General features: G+C 42.2%; 1 protein-coding gene across 1 annotated transcript; it reads right to left on the bottom strand.

Annotated features, from left to right (window-relative positions):
- Nucleotides 1-2,753: 2,753 nt before the first annotated feature.
- nudt4a (nudix (nucleoside diphosphate linked moiety X)-type motif 4a) lies at nucleotides 2,754-23,508 on the bottom strand (the record flags this gene model as incomplete). The annotated part of the gene is made up of 5 exons (XM_080736723.1): nucleotides 23,407-23,508; nucleotides 14,419-14,529; nucleotides 7,910-7,954; nucleotides 7,620-7,707; nucleotides 2,754-2,980 (listed from the first exon to the last, which is right to left on the bottom strand). The coding sequence occupies exons 1-5, from the start codon at nucleotides 23,503-23,505 to the stop codon at nucleotides 2,754-2,756; spliced, it is 570 nt and encodes a 189-aa protein (XP_080592849.1). The 5' UTR covers nucleotides 23,506-23,508.
- Between the last annotated feature and the right edge of the window lie 1,008 nt (nucleotides 23,509-24,516).

Here is a 24,516-nt window from a genome sequence, read left to right as displayed (position 1 = left end):
TAATTTATGTCAAACTGGGGGTCTTTGAAATTAAAATGGTTCGGCAATCACTGCTAGAGCTGTAAAATCTTCTCTTATGGGGGTCCCTGGTATATCTCTTCAAATGGAGGTCTGTGGGCTAATAAGGTCAGTTTGGGGGTCCTTGACATGAAAAGATTTGAGCACCACAGATGTAAATCATTGAATACAATTATTCTAAAAGGCATGTTCAATAAAAACAACAGATTGTTGAAACATTTTATATACAAGATGATGGCACAGAAAAGTAATATTCCAGTCACCAGATAACAGCAATCAATCACACCGACCCACTGCGTTACTATAATATCAGAAACCATTGAACTGAAAGAACAAGCTTAACCTTTCATTTCCAAAGCAAAAGGTCTATGTGTGACTTACTTACTGTACTATTTTCATGTTAATATGCAGTGTTTTTAGAAATAAATATACATTCATTCCATACTAATATGGTACATTACACACGCACGCACGCACGCACGCACGCACGCACGCACGCACGCACGCACGCACGCACACACACACACACACACACACACACACACACACAGACAATACAGGCTGATAAAAGTAAAGAGTTTCAGAATCTATTTAAGGAGTGTGTGATGTGTGTTGCTTTGAAAAATGATGCATACAAATTCAATAAAAAGGTACATATATCAACAACGTAAAGGCGCTTACATGAATCAGTAAGCTAAAGCTCCACACATGGTTATTTATTCTATAATCCCAGTGCCTCATTATTTTCTAAACAAACATAAATATGACTCAAAATGTATTCTACAAAATGCATTAAGCTAAGCATATTCCACTAGAAAGGGTTGCAATGCCGAGAACAATCTCCGCCAGGCCAGGTGGCCTACCCAGGGGTGTGTAAGGCTTGGGAATTGTAGCTGTCAGGACGCAAGGAAGCTTCGGGAAAGAATAGCATTTGTTTCTGCAACATACAGTTGCATTTGCAGTGCCCCCAATGGATGAAAACACTTTTGGCTCTGCATTATGTTGTGGCTCTGCCCCCTCAATATATCGGACAGTGCATTCTTGCGATTTTTTGGATTAGTTTGTAATATAGTCCGCTTCCGCCATTTATAGCCAATTGATACGGAATATCAAAAAATCTGTGGGACAAAATCTGAAGGCGTAGCAAAACATTTTTTACGTTTTATGTTTTGAAGAAAAAGCCAAATTTGGATTGTACAATCTACGGTTCAAGTGTTATAGGCCAAAAACAGAAAACTCTGGGGTAGAGGTACCCTGAATACACACACAGACCCACAGCAAGGATGAAAACAACCTCTCTGCTTGCCTGCCTTTGTCCTGGCGGAGATTTAAAAAAATACAGTAATCAAATGTAAAATTCTTGAAACTAATAAAACTTCTTTCTTTGGTGCTTGTTACATTTTTAACTTTAGATTAAAATGGGGGCTTGTCATCACTTTGAAAACCATCTAAAGACAGTCTGACTAGTCATTATATTATGTAACAGTATAAGCCAGCAGCAATCAGATTGGCAACATACAGTATAATCAAATAACCCTTTTGATGCAGTAACTAGCTACAAGTGTGTGTGTGTGTGTGTGTGTGTGTGTGTGTGTGTGTGTGTGTGTGTGTGTGTGTGTGTGTGTGTGTGTGGGGAGTGGGGACAGGGAATTACTACTTTGTGGGGACCTCATGTCCCCACAAAGATAGTACAATCGGAGGGAAAAACCTTGTGGGGACAAATTAATATGTCCCCACAAGGTGTTTAGGGGTTAGGTTAAGGGTTAGGGTTAAAAATGAATGGAATGTCCCCACAAATATAGTAGACTATGTGTAATGTCCCCACAAAGTAGTAATTGCAAACCTGTGTGTGTGTGTGTGTGTGTGTGTGTGTGTGTGTGTGTGTGTGTGTGTGTGTGTGTGTGTGTGTGTGTGTGTGTGTGTGCGCATGCGGCCCTTCTATCATTACAGTTCATCCATTTGTCACATCACCATTGAATCTTACCCCAGCTCAGCTCCAACTCAGTCAGGGGGAGCATGTCACAAGACTCGGAATTACAGTAATGTGAGATTAGCATTACAGTTTCAGTCCTATTGAATGGATTTGACTCCAACAAGAAGATTAGGTAGTTTATGTTACTGCTTGCACAAAAATATTTGTCTGCAAACTGATTTGCAGCCCAATATTCTTAGACATGTTACTACAGTGTCTTTATTACAGTGAAAAGTGTTATACACAGACATTATTTGGCAGTGAGTCATCACGTGGGCACGGCTTCCTTTCAGAGCCAACACTTCCCTCTGCTGGCCTCAAGGAAACCACCCAAATACTGTGTGTGAGCCATCAAGTATCCAAGTATTGTTCAGAATGTAAGAAAACAAACAAAAAAACTTTACAGTGCATAAGCAGAGCACTAGAAAATCCCTGTTAAGAGCAGTAGGCTTTTTGAAGTTGCATATATCTATTAGCTGGTGATGGTTGTTTAAAAATACTTATATAAAATATTAAATATACTTTTAACATATTTTGGCACTCTTTGAGCCCACTTAAAGTGGGTTTCAAATCAACGTTAGAAAGTCTGTACTGTACATTTGAAGTGTGTAAATATAAGCATATGAGTGTTACATTTGAAGTGTGTAAATACGCATATGCATGTGTTAGTATTGTAGTCCATGCAAAAGTCTTTTGTCAGTAGACATATCCATTCGGGGGTCCTCTTTTAGGAGTCAAATGATGGCAAACGCTGACAACTGTCCTATCTGTTGAGCAGATCGTCTGAGCCCTGTGTGGAGCAAACGTAGCGAGGACCATTGTTGTCCATCACAGGAGACATAACTGTGTTGCCATTAGTGGGGCTACACATGGGACTGCAGGTGGGGTTACCCGTTGCCATAAGTCTGCGTAGGTACTCTGCATGGACAGGCTTGTGACTCTGCAGAACTCTGATGGCCTCGTCGATCTTGAACCACTTACGTTTCCTTCCTGTCAAGAGAGTGAAAGAAAGGAGAGGGGGAGGTATAATATCAAATCAAATCAAGCTTTATTTATACAGCACATTTAAAACATTTGAGATTGACAAAAGTTCTGTACACAGTCAAATCAAAGCAACAACAAAACATTATGCATGTGCAGTCAATGGACTGGGCACTTTTGATGGTTAGGCGTGGGGACCGTCGAGAGCAGGTGGTTGGCAGACATCAATGCTCTGACCGGAGTGTAGTCATTTAACAATTTCTCTGCCATTTTAAACATAGCTGTAGTAAGCAGCTGCCAAATTGTCCTTACCTTTTAGCGTGGGCACGCGCACGCATCGTGCACAATCTGTGCGCGACTCATCTAGTGGATGTGTAGACTCGGTGACAAGCTTTCGAATACAAAAAACCCCATTGAAAAAGACATATCCGTTGCCACGCTGTATTCCTGCTTATCCGCCAGTGTTTACATGAAAAAACATTGAAAAAAAGCCAGGCATGCGCTATGGTAACACATGGACACGTTCGCGCACAAAACGCACGATATGTGCGGGGATCATAATCCAGGCGTGTAGAGACTGGATCAAAGTTTCCAAACGCAAAAATCCGATTGAAAAACGAGCGTTCCATCGCCGAGTAGCTTCCACTTCTGTTACACAGTAAACCAATGGAGGCGGGACTATGGCCCAGGCTCAGACTGGATACGGAAAGCTGGATCCGGTCCAGACCGGAAATGACCGGATACAGTTAGGGGGGCGGGCCTAAAGAGCCAGAATCAGCGAAAATCTGCGCTAATACTTTTAATCCTTTCATAATGATTAAAGCTAATTAAACTTTACGGGCTCTACGGGCATGGCAGCGCGGTACAGCGGGAAATCTACGGTTTCTACGGGGATCGCGAGGTATGAGTTAACAGATATGAGGGGCCAGCCTGTGTAGATTATTAGACAAATAAAAGCACCTTAAAATTGATTTGAAGTGTCAAATTATAGGGCAAGAGAGGAAAAGCATGGAGGGTGCTATGAATTATCGACATCACATTTGGCTGATGCACTTATCAAAGAGTGAGCTGTTGGCGGTTTAGTGTCTTAGTGAAAGATACTGTGGAACAGCAACTAGCTGCTAGACATGACTGTCGAGGCGATCAAACATCGTTTTGGTAGTATTGTGTATTTTTGTAACCACTGCCAACCCGGTGTCCCTATTTTGTCATTATAGATAAAAATCTTCCTAAATGTTCAAAGATTGCGGAAATAGAGGATAATGGGTTGCACGGTCACACCGCAACATGTTGAGAGTTTGTCTATAATTTGACAAAGATATTTAGTTGTAGCAATTTTGTAGAATTGAAGCAATTCACAAAAGCACTAAGACAGTCATACAACATGCTCAGGAATTATGCAGAGCATTTACTTCATTGTGGAAGCACATACAAGTTTGACGTACTTCAGATAGTGTGAATTATGAAGTATGAAGCTGTCATGTCATTCAACTTGCCCATAAAGCATCTTCCACAAGCATCAACTGTCCAGTAAACTTGTCAGTTGGAGTTATTTATACAACCACTGTCCCCTCCCATTCAATAGCACGCCGTAAATATTTTAAAACAGAATCTACCGTGACCTCCGACATTAAGGGGCTCTATTTACACCCTGTACACTGACACCTTGAGGTCTTCTACTGCAGTCGTTCTCTCAGAGGGCTGCAGGGATCCCCAGGGGTTCCCAGGGGAACAGTTTAAGCCCTATCTAATTTTTCGGCTATTAGAAGATGGGTATCCATGGTCAAATACATACAACTTTGGGGGTCTTTGGCATGGAAATGTTTGAGAACTGCTGCTCTACTGTTGGCCTTGAGTCAATTACTAAAGGAAAATGAGTCAATTACACAAGACCACTGGAGTCCTTCTGACGTAGTCATGGCCCTTGCATAGGGCAAGAGAGGACAAGCATGGAGGGGGGTGTGGTGAGTGACGATAACTGGGAAAACAACTGCGAACACGCCTGCCCCTCGTGAACAGGCACAACTATATTTATATGTGAAGGAACACTACTTTCTTTCCAGACAAGCTACAGTACAAATAGTTCAAGTTTTAAATGACTCTGTCCCTTGTCAAATGTTATATTTAAAATACCAACCAATAAAACAATCTTTGCTAAACGTTTCACGTTAATTCAACTGAGAGAAACAGAACTAATGCTGTGGAACTGGCATTAACCATTAGCCTATTAGCCATCCAGTAAAATGCTGATGGTAGAGATCTTTAACCAATTTGAACCTGGCATCCCTCTTTTGGGTATTTCATATTATGTAAACATTTTCCTACTCCTTTATATAAAAAAAAATATTTTTTACATATCGAAAAGAACAATTTTATATTGCAATAATAACCAATCTAAGAGCGCACGCCATAGATCGGCAGAGCATGCGATAGACCACCTATTTTTGCCACTAGACTCGTCGTCACACGTCACTAGTCGATTAAGCATGATATGGGGCTCAAGTGGTTAACAGGTGGTTGGGGTGTGCAAACAAGTTACATTTTTTCAGTCAATATTTTGGGGCCATGGGTCAGGTGGCCAGGGAACTCTTCCGACAGCCACACGTGTCCTTGTGGCCCACTTCAAGTGTTCAAAGTGTTGAGTGAACACCCCCCCCCCCACACACACACACACACACACACACACACACACGGTTTTCCTCCCTTGAGTTTTATGTTACTCATTATCACATTCCTTCAATCAACACAATCTTAATTAAACCAAAGTTGGGTTTAAAATTACTTTGATTGGGGATGCTCAGCCAGTTAGGGTTAGTGCAATATGCTCCAAGTGAGCGTGAGGACCGGGGTCGAACCCAACCCTGTCGTGTTGTCTGACCTATCTGAAATAAAGCATAAAATGTCAAAAATACATCTTACAGGGGGCGCCCGCTGGCCTAGTGGTCAAGGCGCATACCACATACTAGGCTATGATGCCTGCTGGCGTCGCCGGTTCGATTCCCGATCCGGACGACCTTTGCCACATGTCATTCCCCATCTCTTTCCCCATTTCCTGTCAGTCTACTGTCCTATCAAATAAAGGCATAAAAAGCCCCCCAAAAAAATCTTTAAAATAAATAAAAATTTAAAAAATCTTACAAACAAAATAAAAATCTTTGAGTTTCTGCAGTCAGTCTGAAAGTCACTGATGATTCTACACTGTGGTAAAATGGCACCAGTAACAAAACGTAAACGTGGTCAACTTCAAAAGGTGCATGATCTTAAAATACATCATATAGTGTTAAAACAGTGGTATGCTAGAGTGTCCGCCCTGAGACTGGGAGGTCGGGTTTGATCCCCGGCCAGGTCATACCAAAGACCCAGTGCCTCCCTGCTTGCCTCAAGGGTAGGATTGGAGTAAGTCCCTGTGACATACAGTAACTAGCTTCATGTCCAGGGAGTGTACTTGTACATCAACCTGCCTCACGCTACAGAAACAGGAGATAGGCTCCTACACTATGGGCCTCATGGCTCGGCAAGGCTTACAGTGGTATGCTTACATGTAGAATTAGATATTAAAGTGAATGGCATAAACTTGTTTTTGGTCGCTGATGTGTAGCATGCCCAAAGCACTTAGTAACACAATATATTAATATTATTATTACTATTGCATAACTGCAAGGGGCATGCATTCCCAACCTGCATTGTTCCCGATTAGTATTGCAAAGTGTTCAACCTTTAAGAAGTCTTACCGTACCAAACAATTAACAAAAGCATAAACAATGAAAGTAAAAAAGAAAATATACGGGAAGGAGACCTCAACTAACTTAATAAAAAATGTCCCTGATACAACCTTAAAGGGATATTCCACTTTCAAAAAAACTTTTGGTCATTTTATTGTCTAATCAGGCTTTTATGAACACCCTGAACAGATTTTAATTTGCTTCATTCAATATTTAGATATTTGATGTAAATGTTATCAGGCCCTCCTCCTCCAGGGCAACTCCACATACACACCCATTGTAACTGGTGACTCATATTACCCCCCTAATACGTGAGCAGGCCGTGTTTTTTCAATGACTTTTTTCATTTATTTTTAATAAAATATTATTGTATTTAATTTTTTCCATTTTCCCAAAGAATTATTAAAAATAAAAGAAAAAAGTTATTGAAAAAACACGGTCTGCTCACGTATTAGGGGGGTAATATGAGTCACCAGAAAAAATAATGGGTGTTTTTAATGAATCTATCATGGTTAAAATGGAGTTTGAAGTTACAATGGGTGTGTATGTGGAGTGGCCCTGGAGGAGGAGGGCCTGATAACATTTACATCAAATATCTAAATATTGAATGAAGCAAATTAAAAACTGTTCAGGGTTTTCATAAAAGCCTGATTAGACAATAAAATGACCAAAAGTCTTTTTGAAAGTGGAATATCCCTTTAACTGTGTGATTTAACTGTGTGATTAGTTTTTATTGTACAACTGCTTCATTCATAATGTCTGCAAGCAATTGATTAAAATAAATCTGTTTTGTTTAAAATGGGTCAAAAATGTTGCAAGAGGTGTACTTTGTGTCAACAGGATCATTTTGACATGAACTTAAATAAGTGAAATGCAAAACTCATATGATAAAAAAAGGAACTTTCAGCTTTGACGTAGAAGCATACCAATGTTGACAGAATCCTCCCAGGCCTGCAGTGTTTCTGTCACAGTGAGGACGTAGACATATGTCCTGTGCTTTCTGTCCTGGTTGTGCTACGAAGATTGACATAATGACATAATTAGTTTACATTGTAGCAATACGCAGCGTTTATACGTTTATATGTGTGGCTTTCATATAGGGAGGGGGGGGGGGGGGGGGCAAAAAAGAGCGGTTTTCTGGAATTACAGAAATGTTGTAATAAGATTTGAAATACTGTGATGTGACGTTTTAATCCATGCTGCGTGATAGGTTTACCTCAAAAACCCCCAGTAGTCTGCCAAGCTTTCCCTTCACACCAGCCTGTGTAGACCGACAGATGGAAATTAAAGATTAAAGAAATTCAGTCACAAACTGGTTGCTGACACTAAACATTCAAGCATGATAGGACCATGTGACCCTGAAATACCTGTACTGCACCTGTTCTGAATGTCACTAATTTCAATTCAGTGGTGTAAAGTAACCAAGTACATTTACTTAAGTACAATGTTGAAGTATTTGTACTTTACTTGAGTATTTCCAATTTCCCAATATTTTTACTTCTACTCTACTACATCTCAGACCCAAATATTGTACTTTTACTCCACTACATGAAAACCCGAGTTACTAGTTACCCACTTCAATCCTATATACCGGTATACACATTTCGGCCATTTGAAATGATTATTAAACATTTGAAAACTTGTGAAATGGGACATTCTGTATAATGAGTACTTTCTACTTTTGGTACTTCAAGACAAGTACATTTTGATACCAATACTTTTGTTATATATATATATTTTTTTTTATTCCAAACATTTACTTGTAACAGAGTATCTCTACATTGCAGTATTGATACTTTTCGTTTAAGTTAAACATTTTAGTAATTTTTCCACCACTACTAATACATTTGCATTCTCAACTGGGTATATTGTTGTCCTCAACCATGCTTCATGCAGACCTTGGTACCATACCAAACATTTCCAGGTGAAACTTTGATGACCAAGCAGAAACTAGTTAGCGATGACTGAACCATACACCAGAACCACTGGTGGTACAGTCTACACAGTGATTACTGTATGTTTTGTGCTTGTGCTGAAGATTAGCTACAGGTATATTCTTTGGGGGTGCTATGGGGATGAAGTCTTTTTGTGGACCCAGCCGGAAGTTAACTCCACTATTGGTCCCCAGTGGACATTTACAATGGAAATTCTGCATTGCATGGCGCTTTTCCTTTTTGATAAATGAAGAAAAGAAGCTACGTGACAAACAATGGCATATTCACACATTCTGCTCAAAAAGATAGTCTCCACAAATCAAGTCACTTTTTATGGCAATCAATTTAGGACAGTAAACAACTAAAACAAAATAGGCCTACACATAATTCACAGTTGAAATTTTGATGGGTGCAATTAGTGTCATGGAACAAAATGTGACACCCTCCCCGGGTTTGCTTAGGTCACAGTGGTTCTCAAACTTGGAGTCGGGAAATTATTTTGTGGGGTCCCCAGATGATTAGCTTAATGTCCTTTTTTTCCTCATTCAACGTTAAATAATCAAACATAAGTGTCTGGCAAATATTAACTGGCAAGAGGCAAACATTGTGAAAATAGCCGATCTTGTAGTTCGGCTATTTTCACCTGCAATTCCAAGTGCTTGTGGGGGTCCCCAGTTCAAATATGTTTATTTTGGGGGTCACAGCCTAAAAAGTTTGAGAACCTCTGGCTGAGGATATCCACAGACCTTATGTTCTGCATACATTGAACACTTTGGTAAAAAAAAAATCAAACCAAGTGTGCGAGCGGTGGTGTGTGTGTGTGCGTGCGTGTACGTGGCCATGTGTGTGTACTAGCAGTTCATTTCAGGGTCCTGTGTGTGTGTGTGTGACGCAACAGCGCCACTTGGTCACCAGCGGTATTGCAGCTCATGCTACAGACATGTGGACAAGTGGACATAGCCAGGAATGGATAATGCTCAAAAACCAGGCAAGGGAACCACTACAAACTCACTTCCAGGTTTTATGACTACAAACTGTAGCACTCTTATGCCACTGTAATTAAGGAGTTCATACAGAATGTCCCAAGTCAAAGTCAGGCGACTCATTTATTGGAAACTTCTCCCCGCTAACTGGGAGACTGGTAACACCTGGCAACAGTCCAGTAACCAATGGCCTTAGTTTAAGTCTTTTGAACCATGGGGGTATGCCATAATTCTTCTGGCATGGCTGCTCCCCCAAGAGTCCCCCAGAAGGCCAGAACCTGTTTAGACGAGCGTGGGTCATATGACAAACAGAGACACACAGTACACCAAGTGATGAACTGACATGTTGTTGTTGTTGTAGTTTGACATGGATATTTTAAACTATTCTGATCCAACAACAGGCCACAACAATTTTTTTTAATGTAATTCTATTGTAGGGATTGCATTGAAAAGGCAACTTCAGTTTAATGCAGCCAATGGTAGAATAAATTATATACAGTCATGTTACCAGTTGTTAGTGGATGTGTTGAACTTGGCAGCAGGTATTTTGGCACATTTGGATTAGTGTCTCCAAACAGTCCTTGTTACGTTAGTATATCCGTAGTAATTGGAAGTGTCTCTCACTGAGGTGGAACAGGATGATAAGGAGGGTAACTGGAAACCCTTTCCAAATGTCACCGCTGTATGTCATAATTGTCAACAGATTTCTCTCTAAAGGGGCGCCCGCTGGCACTAGGCGCATTCCACATATAGGTTCTAATGCAGCCTGCTGGCATGTCACGGGTTTGAATCCCAATCTCGACCTTTGCAGCATGTCACTCCCCGTCCATCTCCACTGTGTATATACAGTATACACAGAACGACACACTCCAATGAATATGGTCACTTTAGAAGCACCAGAATCACCTTCATCTGACCACAATTACTTATGGCAACTACTCAAGACTGAAAATTATTATTATACGTTTTTTAATGTTCGCCTATAATGACAGGACCAAACTAGGGACGCCAGGTTGTCAGTGTTTAACTGAGAGGAAATCTATCCATCATTGACATACAGTATATGTACCGGTATCTCTAACTAGAAAGATGCAATTGGAAATTGCAAGTGTGGTTGCCATGACTATATTCTGCAGCAAGTTAACTGTCATGTGAAGCTCGACCAATCCTCAAGCTAACACAGAGAATTCTGCTTCCTGATTGGCTAAGTGTTATCCTGAGTGTTTCATGGTAAAGACCCATTCACAAATAAAAGGTATCTAGGATAAGGTTTATCTAGAATCAATAAAGTTTCCCCAGAACTACATTACAGTGTGTTGCCCTGTTGGGCAACCACACTAATGAGAATGAATGAGAGCCGCAAGTGATGCAAAACTATTGTAACTTGCATGTTAAATTGCATGTCCTAATAATAATAATGATAAAAATCGAATAATAACAATATATGAAATTACATTTTCTACCTACATCCATTACAGAGCATTTGATTACTAGTTGTAAATCATCACTACCGTCTTCTTTCCTCTAGCTCATATACATTCAGTATTTACCTCTCTCCATCATTCTGTCCGTTTGGGGCATCAGATGACAATGTTTTGGGGTTGTGTGTGAGTATGAAGGCAGCAGGGGGCAATAAGGGAAAGGGACATAATAAAGGATTCTGATGACATTATCACAGGGCAACCAGAGTAGACAGACTACTGTATATGGAGACAAATCTTTGGACACTGAACACATTGAACAGTAGTGAGGCATGGTGTCATCACTGAGCATGGGTGCCGAAATAGGCCATTTAAGCCAGGTATTACGATATTAGAACGTTGCCAATAACATTTAAGCCTATCACTATTGTTTACGCGTTTAACATTTGAATCCAATCAACTGTCAAGTCAACTGATGTCCTTCGGTACCTTCGTTCTACTATGGAAAGGCCTCAACCACCTGCTTTTCATGCACATCTAAAACAAGTGGACTGATGAGTTGGACCTGAACAAGGTGTTGAAAAGCCTTTGGTTTGGGAGTGACAGGGGAACATGGGAAATAGACCATTGTTTTGCACCCTGTCTGTCTGTCTGTCTGTCTGTCTGTCTGTCTGTCTGTCTGTGAACAGGTCATCTCTGGCATCGTTGGCTTGATGGCACTCCCTGGATGCCAGAGCAGAACAAAATGGACCCGTTATAGGGCCACCAGGAGGTTGATTTGTACAAAACATAAGTGGACAGTACTCCTACAGATTTTGTCCACAAATCGGTAAACATCTCTATAGTTATTAAATGAAACAGGTCATTCAGATTTGTCATATTGCATTCTGATTGGCTACAGAAGTTTGCAAAGTCCAAAGTTTGCCGGAGTGCACCGTTTTGAACAAAATGCTTCAATTCATGAACACTGCATGTGATATTTTGCACGCACATTCCAACTAGACAGGGGAAGAAAAGCCACTTGTTTTTTTTTCCCTTCAAATCAGCCTCATGGTGGCACAGACGGATTCGTGTTTTTACCTATAACTCCACCGATCAGTGTAAAACTTAGTAAGCGCACTCCCTAGAAGCCAAGGAGAAACCCTTGCCCTGCATTTTTCACATCTGACTTTTATAGTGCCACCAGAGGGCGACTTATGTAAAACAGATTTTTTGATATTACTCCATCAGATTTTATCCAAATTTCACACGAACCGGTACACATGATCTCTATAGTCATGTGATCAAGATTCAAGATGGATCTGTTTGATTTTTCATATTCCATCCTGATTGGCTAAGATTGACACTGAAGTTTGCAGGAGTGGCCCATTTGCAAATCATGAACGCAGCGTCCAATTTGCAGGCACATTCACACTACACTGAGGAACAAATGACACCCTTTTAAAATGTCCCTATTATAGCACCACCAGGAGGCAATTTTTGCATATTTATTTTTTATATTACTCCCACAAAATGTGTCAAAACATCACGCAAATTGGTCAGAGGATCACCTTTTCTAGTTCAGTCATATTTTCTAAAGCAGGTATTTCTTTTTTTACAGTTACAAAATTAGACGTGAATAGGTCACATTATGTTATCATGTTGCTACGGTAACATTCCATTCACTATTTATTTCTCTCTCTCTCTCAACGCAGACATGAATACCTCCTATCCTTAAAAGGCCTTGATCAAGAATCAAGAGGGTTTTATAATTGTCACTCACTAATACAGGTACCGTACAAGCAGTGACATGTTGGTGCGGCATGTCTGCAAGACAACAATTAGTATATAATATACCCAAGATAATATTGTATTTTAATTAAACAAAAAGAACAAGATAAGTTATTAAAACAAAAACATACAGGCACGACGCACACTATAAACCTTCTGTAAAAAGAAACTTTGCAGCAGGGGGAATGTGCAGTAGGGAATGTTTAGTGGGGATAATTTAGTGTCAGATATATAGAATTTCCAATAGATAATATACATTTACATCATCAGCATTAGCAGCAAAATACAACAACACCTTAGTATAAATGGATTGGGGGGGGGGGGGCTGTACAATGGGGAAATGTTCAGAATTAGGAGGGTAATTTTGTATCAGATATAAAGATTGTGCAGTTAAGGCATGTACATCTATTATTCAGCATTTGGTGTTTGGTTTGTAGTCTGTGTAATGCAGTGCACACGACTGACGTGAATTCCCTCGGGAGTCGTGAAATAAAAGGGACAGCCGTAGGTACTCCATAATATCAGCCTAAAACAAATGCATGAAACGAAACATTTCCCAAAAAGGGCGAGCTCCAAAAGTGGCATTTGTCATGTGCCACGGCTTGTGCCGTTCCGCGGCGGCATGTGATTTTATGAAAGCACACACCACTCCTCTTTTTTATTTTGGTTTCGCCACCAGCCTGTCAATATGAGAACATAGAGGACTGATTTGGCTTTGGTGGTTTCCAGGTCCATCTTGGTAGAAGTTAGTCTCATGTCTCGGTCAGATAAGATTACAATCTCTCAATCTGGGACCGGCTTCGTATTTCATCACCCTCAACTTAGTAGCAATGGTTCCTTTTAATCTTCGGTTGGACACTGATTGGGTTGGGAATGGGGATCAATTTGGTTTTGACGTAAGCCATTGTTACTTGTCCGTTCTCGTATTTCTCTAGGTGAGTCCGACATAATTCTATATTGATTGTGTTCTACAGTAATAATATATAATCATTAATCGATGCTGAAATGCTTAACAAAAGAAGGTATAACAACTAAACCAGTAAGACTGCCTAATTGGGAGATAAGCGACCATCACGTCGCATACCCAAACTTTAGAAGGCAGCCAATCAGGAGGGAATATGGGAAATGGGACATATCCATGATGACATGACTTTAGGGATACTGTGTACCGCTTTGCGTGATTTTAGGGCAAAATCTGTAGGAGCAGTGCCCAAAAATGTGTTTTGCAAAAATCTGCCTGATGGTGGCGCTAGAAGAGGGCCATGTGAGAAATCAGGGGCGGAGGTTGTGATTTGCCATCCAAGGAGTGTGTGTGCAAAGTGTGGCATTGATAGAGCCAACAGTGGCAGAGATAAGAGTAGGGGCAAAAGTGTGACGTGATGTGACGGACAGATTGACTGACTGACTGACAGACACACAGCCGGTGGAGCTTTTCATAGTATCTTGCGACCTGACGATCGCAATAAAAAGCAGCAGAGGCATTGTGCAATTTCCCATAAGAGAATTGTTAGTATATGTGTGTGTGTGTGTGTGTGTGTGCGTGCGTGCGTGCGTGCGTGCGTGCGTGCGTTAGTGATTCTCTCAGATATTTCTCCTGTGGATGGATAAGAAGCTCACCTCCTCATACACCTCCCTTACAGCAGCACTACAGGGCTCCTCCTCTGGCTCCATTCCTCCGCCTGGCACAATCCACTGGTCAGGGTGTCGACTGCTGCTTACCAGCAGCACCTGCCAGACAGACAGCACAAAGATCTGTTGCCAGCGGGAGTACCTCACCACCACCACCATCAGCACCCCATCCCATCCCATCCCCTTCTCCCTCTCCCTCCGGTGCTTAGGGGTGCCAGAAGCATGCCCGAGTTCAGAATCCTGGAATGGCTGAGTAGAGTATGTCACTATTCATCCAGCATGCTAGATAGATACTCTAGTACAGTGTTTCTCAAACACTGTGCCTGGGGACCTTTGGTGTGCCCCCGAGAAGGGTCAAGTGTGCCCCTTGAAACTGCTTGAAAGCCAGTATTGTATTTATCATTTTAAAAATGATTTAAAATGATTTAAAACAGCCGATCTACAAGCACACAACGCCTCGCGGTGCGAGGCGTTGTGTGCTTGTAGATCTGCTGTTTTCACTACTGTTGTGCGACAGCCTTGTATGATGAAGCAGGGCTTTACTTTGCGAAGAAACCTACACATTTGAAACTTGGAGATACAAGGTTTCTTCCTGACAGTGACGATATTTACACCTCCGTATTATGTTGGTGTGCCCATGGTTTCTTGGGACATGAAAAGTGTGCCCATGCAAAAAAAGGTAGATCTGAAGGTCTGCACACAATCATCAGCACCTAATTTCTGTATTCCAACATGAACAGCGGTGGAAGAAGTACTCCTACCTCCAGTAAAAAGTAACAATACCATTGTAATGAAACTAGAGGGTTGCGGTCCTTCGGGCCGCTCCCATCTAGTTACAAAAAAAAAAAAAAAAAAGTTAAAAAAAAAAAAAAGTTTAAAAAAAAAAGTAAAAAAAAAAAAAAAAAAAAAGTAAAAAAAAAAAATAATTGTGGCGGAACTATTGTGCCGCAGCGCACGTTTCCGGTCGGACATATTTGACCGCCGGACGCACTGGAGAGAAGTGACTGTTATGCCTCTGCTATTTCTCTGCACTCACAGTGTGGAGGCAGCAGCAGCAGCACGCACATGCAAACACAGTGGTGTCAAATTTCACTCTCTCTCTCTCTCTCTCGCTTGCCCGCCCCCCCTCCCCTGTTGCCTCCTCTCTCTCGTGCTTAGCGAATGAGCGGACGGCATAGAGGTGGGCGGTATTATTCCCTACGTCCTTCTCCCTACCGTTGAGTTGAAGTAGAGTTGGAGTGGATGCAGAGTGGGCGTGCCATGGGCTTGGAAGTGGGATGCGGCTTTAAGCCAATTGTAAATATAAGATACTCTGTATTGTCTCCATATAAAGTAAAGTTCCTGCATTATAAATGTCTACATAAGTATTCAGATCAAACTAGCTGTAGGCACTCAAGCTGAAAGCAGAATGGCCCTTTTCAGAATAATAAATATAAATTTATTGAATTATAGTTATTAATTTATTTAATGTGAATTTGTGCATGAATTTGGCAGCTGATCAGCTCAGTAGCCTTGTGATTAGACTCTAACCGTTAGAGTGTCCCCCCTGAGGTCAGGGGTTCAATCCCTGGCAGAGCCATACCAAAGGCTATATAAAAACTCATTGCCTCCCTGCTTGGCACTCAGCATCAAGGGTTGGATTGGGGGTCCTGGGTTCGATTCCCGCTGGGGACGCTGTGGGCGCTGAGGGCTTTTTCTCTCCCTCGCGTCATTTAGTGCCCAGAGTTTGCATGTTCTCCCCGTATCTCCTAGGGTAGGTATCCTCACAAAAAACATGCAGTAATCATGGTCTCTATACTGTCTCCCCCTGACCTGATGGAGGGGAAAGGAACTGGTTGGAATAACGTGTTCCATCCACGCACTACCTGTACGTCCAGCCGGGGAATCTCTCCCCTGTCAGGTGAAAAGAAGCGGCTTGGACTACTCATGCATAGAAGGAAGCATGAGGTCAGTCCGTTGCTCTCTCCAGGTTGGCAGAGGGAGTGTAGCGCCCAGGATTACATTAGATAATTGGCACTGGGAAATGAAAAATGTGTTGCAAAATCATGGGATAAAAAACATCAATGTCTGTCGCTGTACCCCAACCCCTGATCCTTTCAAAACCCAAAAGATATTGATACACACCAGCCAGGGATGCTCAGGTGGCGCAGTGGTAAAGTGCCTGCCTACCACCGCGGAGGACACAACTGGCCCATGTTTGAAGAAGGGAAGCACATGGTCCTGCGTGCTGCGGCGGCACAGCAGTGAAAGCACACAAATGTGTGTGGAATCATTTGGCAAAATAACTACTAAATTGGGGAGAAAAGGGTGGCGGCTAGGGCTGTCTTCGACACAGGATTTATGAAGTCGATTCGAGTCGCGGGGGTTAATCCGACGCGTCGACGAATCGTTTTATAGTCTACTTTGTGTAAAAAAAAAAAAAAAGAAAAAGTGTTGCTTTAAACCACGTCAACATAATAGAATAATACATTAAGAGATGAATTGAATACACAGTGTTTTCGGTGATATCGGTGCGCGAGCACAAATGTTATCTGCATAGCAGTGTACAATCATAGAGTTATAACACACCGTTAAAACAAATAAAACATCTCCGCTGTTTCAACTCTGCCCCGTCTCTCTGCACTGTCTGCAGCGTGCAGTAGAGATGAGACATTCGCGAACGATTCCGCTCTCTTGAACGGCTCTTTTAAATGAACGATGGGATCCAGTCCGCAGTCGCGGGACACAGAGCACTGACAGAGTAATGAGTCAGTGTCGAGAACGGATTCCTTTCAGAAACTGATCATAAAAAGGTGGAGGCACAGCTCCCGCTTGAGCCAGGAGTGTGGACATGTCATGGACGCAAACACAGCGAAACACAATCATTCATCATGGATTACAACACTGGAACAATTCAGAAGCACTTTAATTAGAAAATGTAACTTGTAGCCTACACTTGTGTATGTTAATTTGACTTCAGAAGATTGTTTACTACTTCGTGGACGCGCGTTTGTGCTGTGGCAGGTTATTTAATATGGGATTTTGACAGCGTGCTTCCTCCTCTTAACGGAACACTGTCCCGGCTCTGAATGTTTTAACGAAGCGGCGGTTCTGAACCGTTCTGGCCGTTCCGTCTCACTTTCAACCCGACGCTGGTGCGAGACAATAAATAACTGTTCGCCAATTGCTGCTTCTCATTGGAAGTACATGACACCACACCAGTCCAGCAGTGCACCGCAGTACTGGCAGTAGTAGGCTATAACTGGTGATATAAAAAAATATATATTTTCGCTTCGACTCAAACAATTGGCGTCGATTCCCGGGGCTTAAAACGACGCGTCGATTCGTCGATTTTTAGAAGACACCCCTAGTGGCGGCACCTGTCAGCAGCAAAAATGTTAGGCGGGAGGAGTAGAAGGCTCTGGGGATCATCAGTAGGATACAGCGTGAAAACACACAATCGTGTGTGGGGAGGAATCAATTGGCTTAACAACTAAATTGGGGTCTCCCCAATTTAGTTGTTATGCCAATAACAACTATGCCAAATGAGGTAAAAAGCACAAAAGAAGACAAAAACCAGTCTGAAGTGAGCTGTGCATACTGCATAGGGAATATTAGGGATGGGTAGTTATAGTGCTCAGTGTGAATGGCCCTGTAGGCTGCTCAAAAGCACCACTTGAAGGTACCGTAGTTCACCCAGCGAGCGGCATTGCAGCTGTTGGTACTGCATACATAGGGACATAGCGACGTAGGGACCTACACACACACTCAGTCAAACGTGGTAGAGGTTTGCACCGCTCAAAAAAAATAGACACATCAGCCAAAATCTGATTGATTAAAGCAGCAGCCAGAGTCTATGTTTAACTGACCTGAAACAAGAAGTTTGGGCTTTCAGGGCAGTATGCCCCTATGGAGTTGCAGTCACTTCACCTTAAAGGCTGTTGGGTGTCACATTGACCCACATTAAGGCCACGTGTAGGTAAAACATTTACAAATACCCTTCTTGTCTGATGACAGCTTCCTGTTCTCAACTTTTGCTGAACAGAATTGCAGACTCTGTTGCATTCAAAGATTGTGGCAGCGATAGTCTGGCTTGAGAGACTAGATTGAACCCTCTTTTGACATCGAGAGTTGATTAAAGAGGCAGCCTTTATTATATTCTACTGTACATTACAGACTCAGGGAGTAACATAACCCACAGTCACCCTTGCACAGTTTTCAATTAGCATAATGTCCCTGGCCCTGCAGGAAAGAACAGTGAAGCTTGACAGATCTATGAATCCGTAATCCGATCTGTAATGAAAATGTCTCCTTGACCACCGGTAAAGATAGACAACTCTCTGTTGCCGCAAAAGTATATTGTGTGGTGAGTCTGAACTTTCTTTGAAACTTCACGCCTCTCCTGATAGCCTGTAACTCATTCACTAATCAGGTCAGGAGGAATATTCATAATCCAGCTACATTCTAATAGTTGTATTGGTTTACAGAGTGCACTGCAATTCATACCATTAAGTAATGAAATCAACTTCACTCTCAGAATTAGCTGGGGTTATCAAGTCTGAAAATAGGCCTGGAAAAGAATTAGCAAACTATTAAATTACAACTAAGAGGATCACAAAAACGTTCCTGTTTACTGCTTTGGATAACTGAAAAACATTCTTAGCATGCATGAGGGTGAGTGTGTGTGACACACCTTTGAGTACTGGCACACATTTGGCATCTAAAGCCTGAGTTATAGTTGTGTGCGGGAGTCGTGAACCAAAAATAACCGAATTACAAGCTAACAAGATTCTTCTGGCTATTTGCAGTGTGCAACACCCGCGTGCAACTAAGTATAAATCAGCCTTAACCCACTACTACTCAATTGACCCAGGCAGGTTACTATACTGTACAAGAATGAGCAGAAATAGGGAAAGAAGGGGGGGTCACCTATACTTTCTTTTACCTACCTATTCAAAATGTACACTCCAGCAGCTCAGAAGACTGGTGAACAACAGGCAATGAACGTTAATAACTCAGTCAATATTTGGGTAAGAATAACAGACCAAATAAAATCCTTATTGCGACCGTAGGTCGCACTTACTACAGAAAGCTCCACCAGGTGTCCGTGCGTCCGTCAGTCAGTCCGTCACACGTCACACGTCACACTTTTGCCCTGCTCATATCTCCGCAACCGTTGCCCCGATCCATGCCAGATTTTGCACACACACTCCTTGCCTGCCAAACTACAACCTCCAAGGACCCCCGGAGCCCCAGGGACCCCCAGGTCCCTGGGGGACCCCCAGATGTAAAAAATGACCAAATATACAAAAATGACCAAATGACCACCCCAACGGGGCTGCTCACGGGGAATTCCCGGGGACCACCGACTCCTTGTGCTCCAGAACGGATGCAAAAGTGGTGGCGCCCCCAGTGGAGGACCCCCTGCCACTGCAGCGCACATAAAATGCCCTAACTTGGCCTAGGAGCCACCGGGAGAGCCGGGGCCGGTACCTATTCGTCCGCCTCGGCGGCGCGGAGACCCCACCCCTCATTTCTCACATGGCCCTCTTCTAGCGCCACCATGAGGCCGATTCTTGCAAAACACATTTTTGGACACTGCTCCTCCAATTTTTGCCCTAAAATCACTCAACTCGGTACACAGTATGTCTACACTCATGTCATCAACATGGATCCGTCCACATTTTTTGGGGACACTGCTCCCTACTCTTTGTGTATACATGTGACCTACGGTCGCTTATCTCCCGATTAGGGAGTCTTACTGGTCACATGATGTTTAATCTGTGCTACATGTTCAGAAGAGTGATTCTGTTATATCCATGCATACTGGCAATGACAACCCAGTTAACTAAAGTTAACCGTGCAATGTTAAATTAGGCAGACCTACACAGAACCCATTCACAGATAAACAAAGGACTATTGACAGATTCAGTGTCTATGGCCTGATTATGAATCATTGACATGACCATTGACTAAACTAACAAACTCAATTAAAACAGTCGTTCAGGAAAATGTAGCCAACTGATTTGAAATGTATACCTGTAAAGGTCACCATGCAGCCAGTCATGTCGCCCCTTCCCATTTTTCATCTTGAGTAAATCAACCGAGTAGGTGGAAAAGCTTAAAATACAAACCTAACTCAGAATAACAATTCTCAAACTGGAGTTTAGTCTAGCATAGGTGAATGGCACTGCATGTAATGTGAACATGGTGCATGTGCCCATGGCAATGAGTGCAAGGGGTTAGTAAATAAAAGCATTAGGAGGTGGGGATAATTTTAGCCTCTGTCCCACAGAATGGGTCTGTGTGGAGAGCCCTGAGGTTACAGAAACACTGGCGACAATTGTACACACATATGCATTCATGCATGGACACACACATAATGTGTAACACACACACTCTCACGGAGCGACGTGCGCACAGCCACATACACTCACAGCCTGAGCCAAGCAGGCTTTACAAAAAGCACTGGTTCAGCAGTTGCCATTCTGAATGAAACCAAAACAGCTTAGTAGAGCAGGCCAAAGCATGATTTATACTTCATTGTAGGACGGACTCCACCATGCATTGTGACAACACTGTCGCACAACAGAGTATAAATCAGGATTTCATGTTCCCAGTAGACACCGACACTTTCTCAGGAAGAGCTGTGAGGGGGGGCCTGACTAAATATTTCTCTATGACTATGGCCTTTTACCATGTGTAACATTAGAATGATACCACCACATCACTCACAGGAAGAACAATCCCCAATAGTTAAAGGGGATGTCCCAGTACCAGTACTGGTATTGAATATTGTGACAGACATAACCAGACCAGAATTGGGTATTATTATGCTAAGATGTGAGTAAAATATGTTGCGTTTAACTTTGCTAAAAAGCAAATAAAATGTCATCCTTTTATATACAAGGAACATATTATAAATAAGGTGATGATTTGAAAATAAAACAAAAGATCAATAAAGCTGCTCTTTCAGCGGAAGAAGGAAATAGCCACTATTGAGAAGCAATGTCCTATTTTCACATCTCCTCTCACAGTGCTGTTATTGTGTTGTTGTAAGCTTACGAGAGCTTCAGCCACATAAAATGTGTCATCCTGCCAACTGGCAAATGCCCCCCCCCCCTTTCATAGTGTTGTAAAGGGAAAAGGGACAGAATTAGATGGCTCCGTACTGTTGTTTCTGAGTGGAAATAACAGTAACTTCCTCGTCCTGTCCAGCATGTATCTGCAGACCTGTTCCTGTCCACCTGGCCACCACAGCGCCGGTCTACGAAGTTAACTGGCATGTTGGAGAAGTAATTGTACACTGGACACGTGGTGGACTGATAGTCTATTACAGCATGTGTGAAACATGGACTCCTAAAGCCACCAAGACTCTTGAATGAAACTCAAGAGTAAAAGTAGTACGCCATGCATGCCCAAGAGGCTTGATATCCATAATTACACATTTTGTAATGAGAGAGGTTTCCGGGTATGTGAGTAGCATTCAATCACAGTCCTATTGAGACTAGGATTTAGACTCAAGGCTACTAATGAAGTGGTTAGAACAGTGAAGACAAAGTGAGAGTGGTGGTAAGGAAGGAGGGTTGGAGCAAGAGCGGGATGGGAATCTGTCAGGGGATAGCTAGTGCCTGCACCTTGTTTCTATAAATTGCAGCTAATAGGTCACTTGTGTGTGTGTGTGTGTGTGTGTGTGTGTGTGTGTGTGTGTGTGTGTGTGTGTGTGTGTGTGTGTGTGTGTGTGTGTGTGTGTGTGTGTGTGTGGCAGGCACATAGTGTAGGCAAGTGGTGAGAAATGAGACATTTGCTGGGACCCAAACTAGTGAAAACAGCAGATCTACAAGCACAAAACACTTCACTCTTTTGTGCTTCGAGCTTGTATATCGAGTTGTTTTCACTACTTCTTAAACACTTGTTTTTAATTTATGGAATTTCTTTGATTTTTTTTTTTTTATTCATAAAAGAAAAACCTTTTTTGGGGAATGTTTTTGAAAATGTTTTGAAATAGGCCAAATAATTAAAAACAAAATGTTGGAAACCAAAAATGTAGGGACCCATAAAAATGTGTCCACAACCCACAAATGTGTCCCGACCCAGTGTTTGGTAAACCATCCCCTGTAGATAGTTTACATTCTGGTTGAGCTTCACTGGCATGGTGCCAGTCATTTTGTTGTCATCAAGTTTGATTAAGTTAATGGGGTTATTTATTAGCATAATAACCCCATTATACTAATAAAAAGATAACTTAATATGTGTCTAATTTCACTACAACACCCATATAGTTGTTGTGATATGCAACATTTCATAATAATGTCCACTTTGCAGGCTTACCTAACTTGTCATAAGGGGATCACTAAAGGTAGCCAAGCTCTACAAATGTAATTTATGTTTATTTTATGTATAATTTTCAGTGCACTGGGTCTCTTCTCATTCATTCACTGACTGTCGAATGACATGCACTGAAAGTCCTGTCTTACGAACTGGTATACAGTTTGTAGACACTTCATTCGGTCTGTAGCCTATCTTGATTCTTGAGCAAAAATAGAGGGGATTTATACTACTAGAAAAATTCTGTATTAAAAGACTGAGGGTTGTGGAACTTGTGGTCTTGTGCTCGATCGGTTACCGTGCCAACAAAACGGTTCGTGTTTTAATAGGTCAAATAATTGGCCCTTATAAGAAGATAGTTTTCGCCAAGAAGGCACAGTCAGACATCATGGGATAGAGATGCAAGAAGAGAGAGACAGACAGAGTGACAGACAAAAAGCATAGTTTGGTACAATTCTCCTTCCATGCCACCGAGCGGAATAACTGAATATCGCAATGCCTAAAAAGTCTTGGCTATGGGTCAATGGTGTTCCTTTCTAAAACGGCATGTGAGCAAAACAAGTTTAAATGTATACCTTTTGTAGCCTAGAATTTCCAATTTAGCACACATACTGCCGGGTCAGGTTGTAAATTCGACTTGGATGCATGCACTTTCTACAGACAACCTACCTCGTCCTCTTTTTCATTCTTGAAGCATAAACACGCCGCTCGTCTCTTGAAGCCTTCCCCGTCATAAGTCCGTATCTGGTTGGGCTTAAACTTCATCATATATTCCAAATCTTCGAGGACCAGCCCAGGGATGCGTCAAAGGTGATTTCTACTTGGTAGAAATCAAATCAGGATCCTACCCGAACAGATCGACGTGCCTTTTGCCTGTGCCTGCCCTGCCCTGTCCCAAGTGTAGGACAGCACTGGATGGATCCCAGTCCCTACAATAAATATCCACAAGCACTTCTTCAGACAATCTCCGCGGTTTAAATGTGCTCTCTCTTTATTCATTCCTGGTCGTAAATAACACTACTAGACTGTGTTAGATCGCAAATCATATTCTAGTAGCCTACACCTACCTACCATGCCCATGCTTAGTGCCGCTGTCAACATTGAGCAGTCCCACTCCCAACGCTGTCACATGTGGTCAAATGAGCGAAGCAGCAACATGCAACCAGCTGACCTTAGAGCCAGGGGCGTCACAAGGGGGGGGGGACTGAGTTGGAGGGGCCTGTCGAAAAATTGCAGATATACAAGCTCACACAGCTTGTAGATCTGCTATTTTTGAAAAGTCGTGAAAATGTGTGCAAATCTTTGAATATAATTATGTACTTTTTAAGCAAACTTTTGTAACTCAAATTTTGCTTCTGGGGGGTCCCTGGAACTAAATATTTTGAGATGGGGGTCCGTGGCCAAATACATATAATTTTGGGGGTCCTTCACATGAAAACGTTTGAGCATCACTGACAGGTTTTTCAAAAAACCTCAGAAACCTCAGAAACCTCAAAAATAGCAGATCTATCAGCGCGGCACTCGGTGCTGCGCTGTGAGCTTGTAAATCTGCTATTTTTCAATAGTTAACGCACAAAATAATGCGTAATAATGCGTTCCCAACTTCCCAGTCTAAATGGGTTAAACCCCCTTCCCCTATGAAGAACATTCATGGGGGGCCCGCAGTGAATCCTTGTACCCAGGGCCCAGAATTTGGTGCGACACCCCTGCTCAGAGCTGTGTGTGTGTGTGTGTGTGTGTGTGTGTGTGTGTGTGTGTGTGTGTGTGTGTGTGTGTGTG

Source organism: Nannobrachium achirus (assembly GCF_963921795.1).
Source record: "Nannobrachium achirus genome assembly, chromosome: 11".
Classification (NCBI taxonomy): Eukaryota; Metazoa; Chordata; class Actinopteri; order Myctophiformes; family Myctophidae; genus Nannobrachium; species Nannobrachium achirus.
This window is presented reverse-complemented; position numbering and strand designations above follow the sequence as displayed.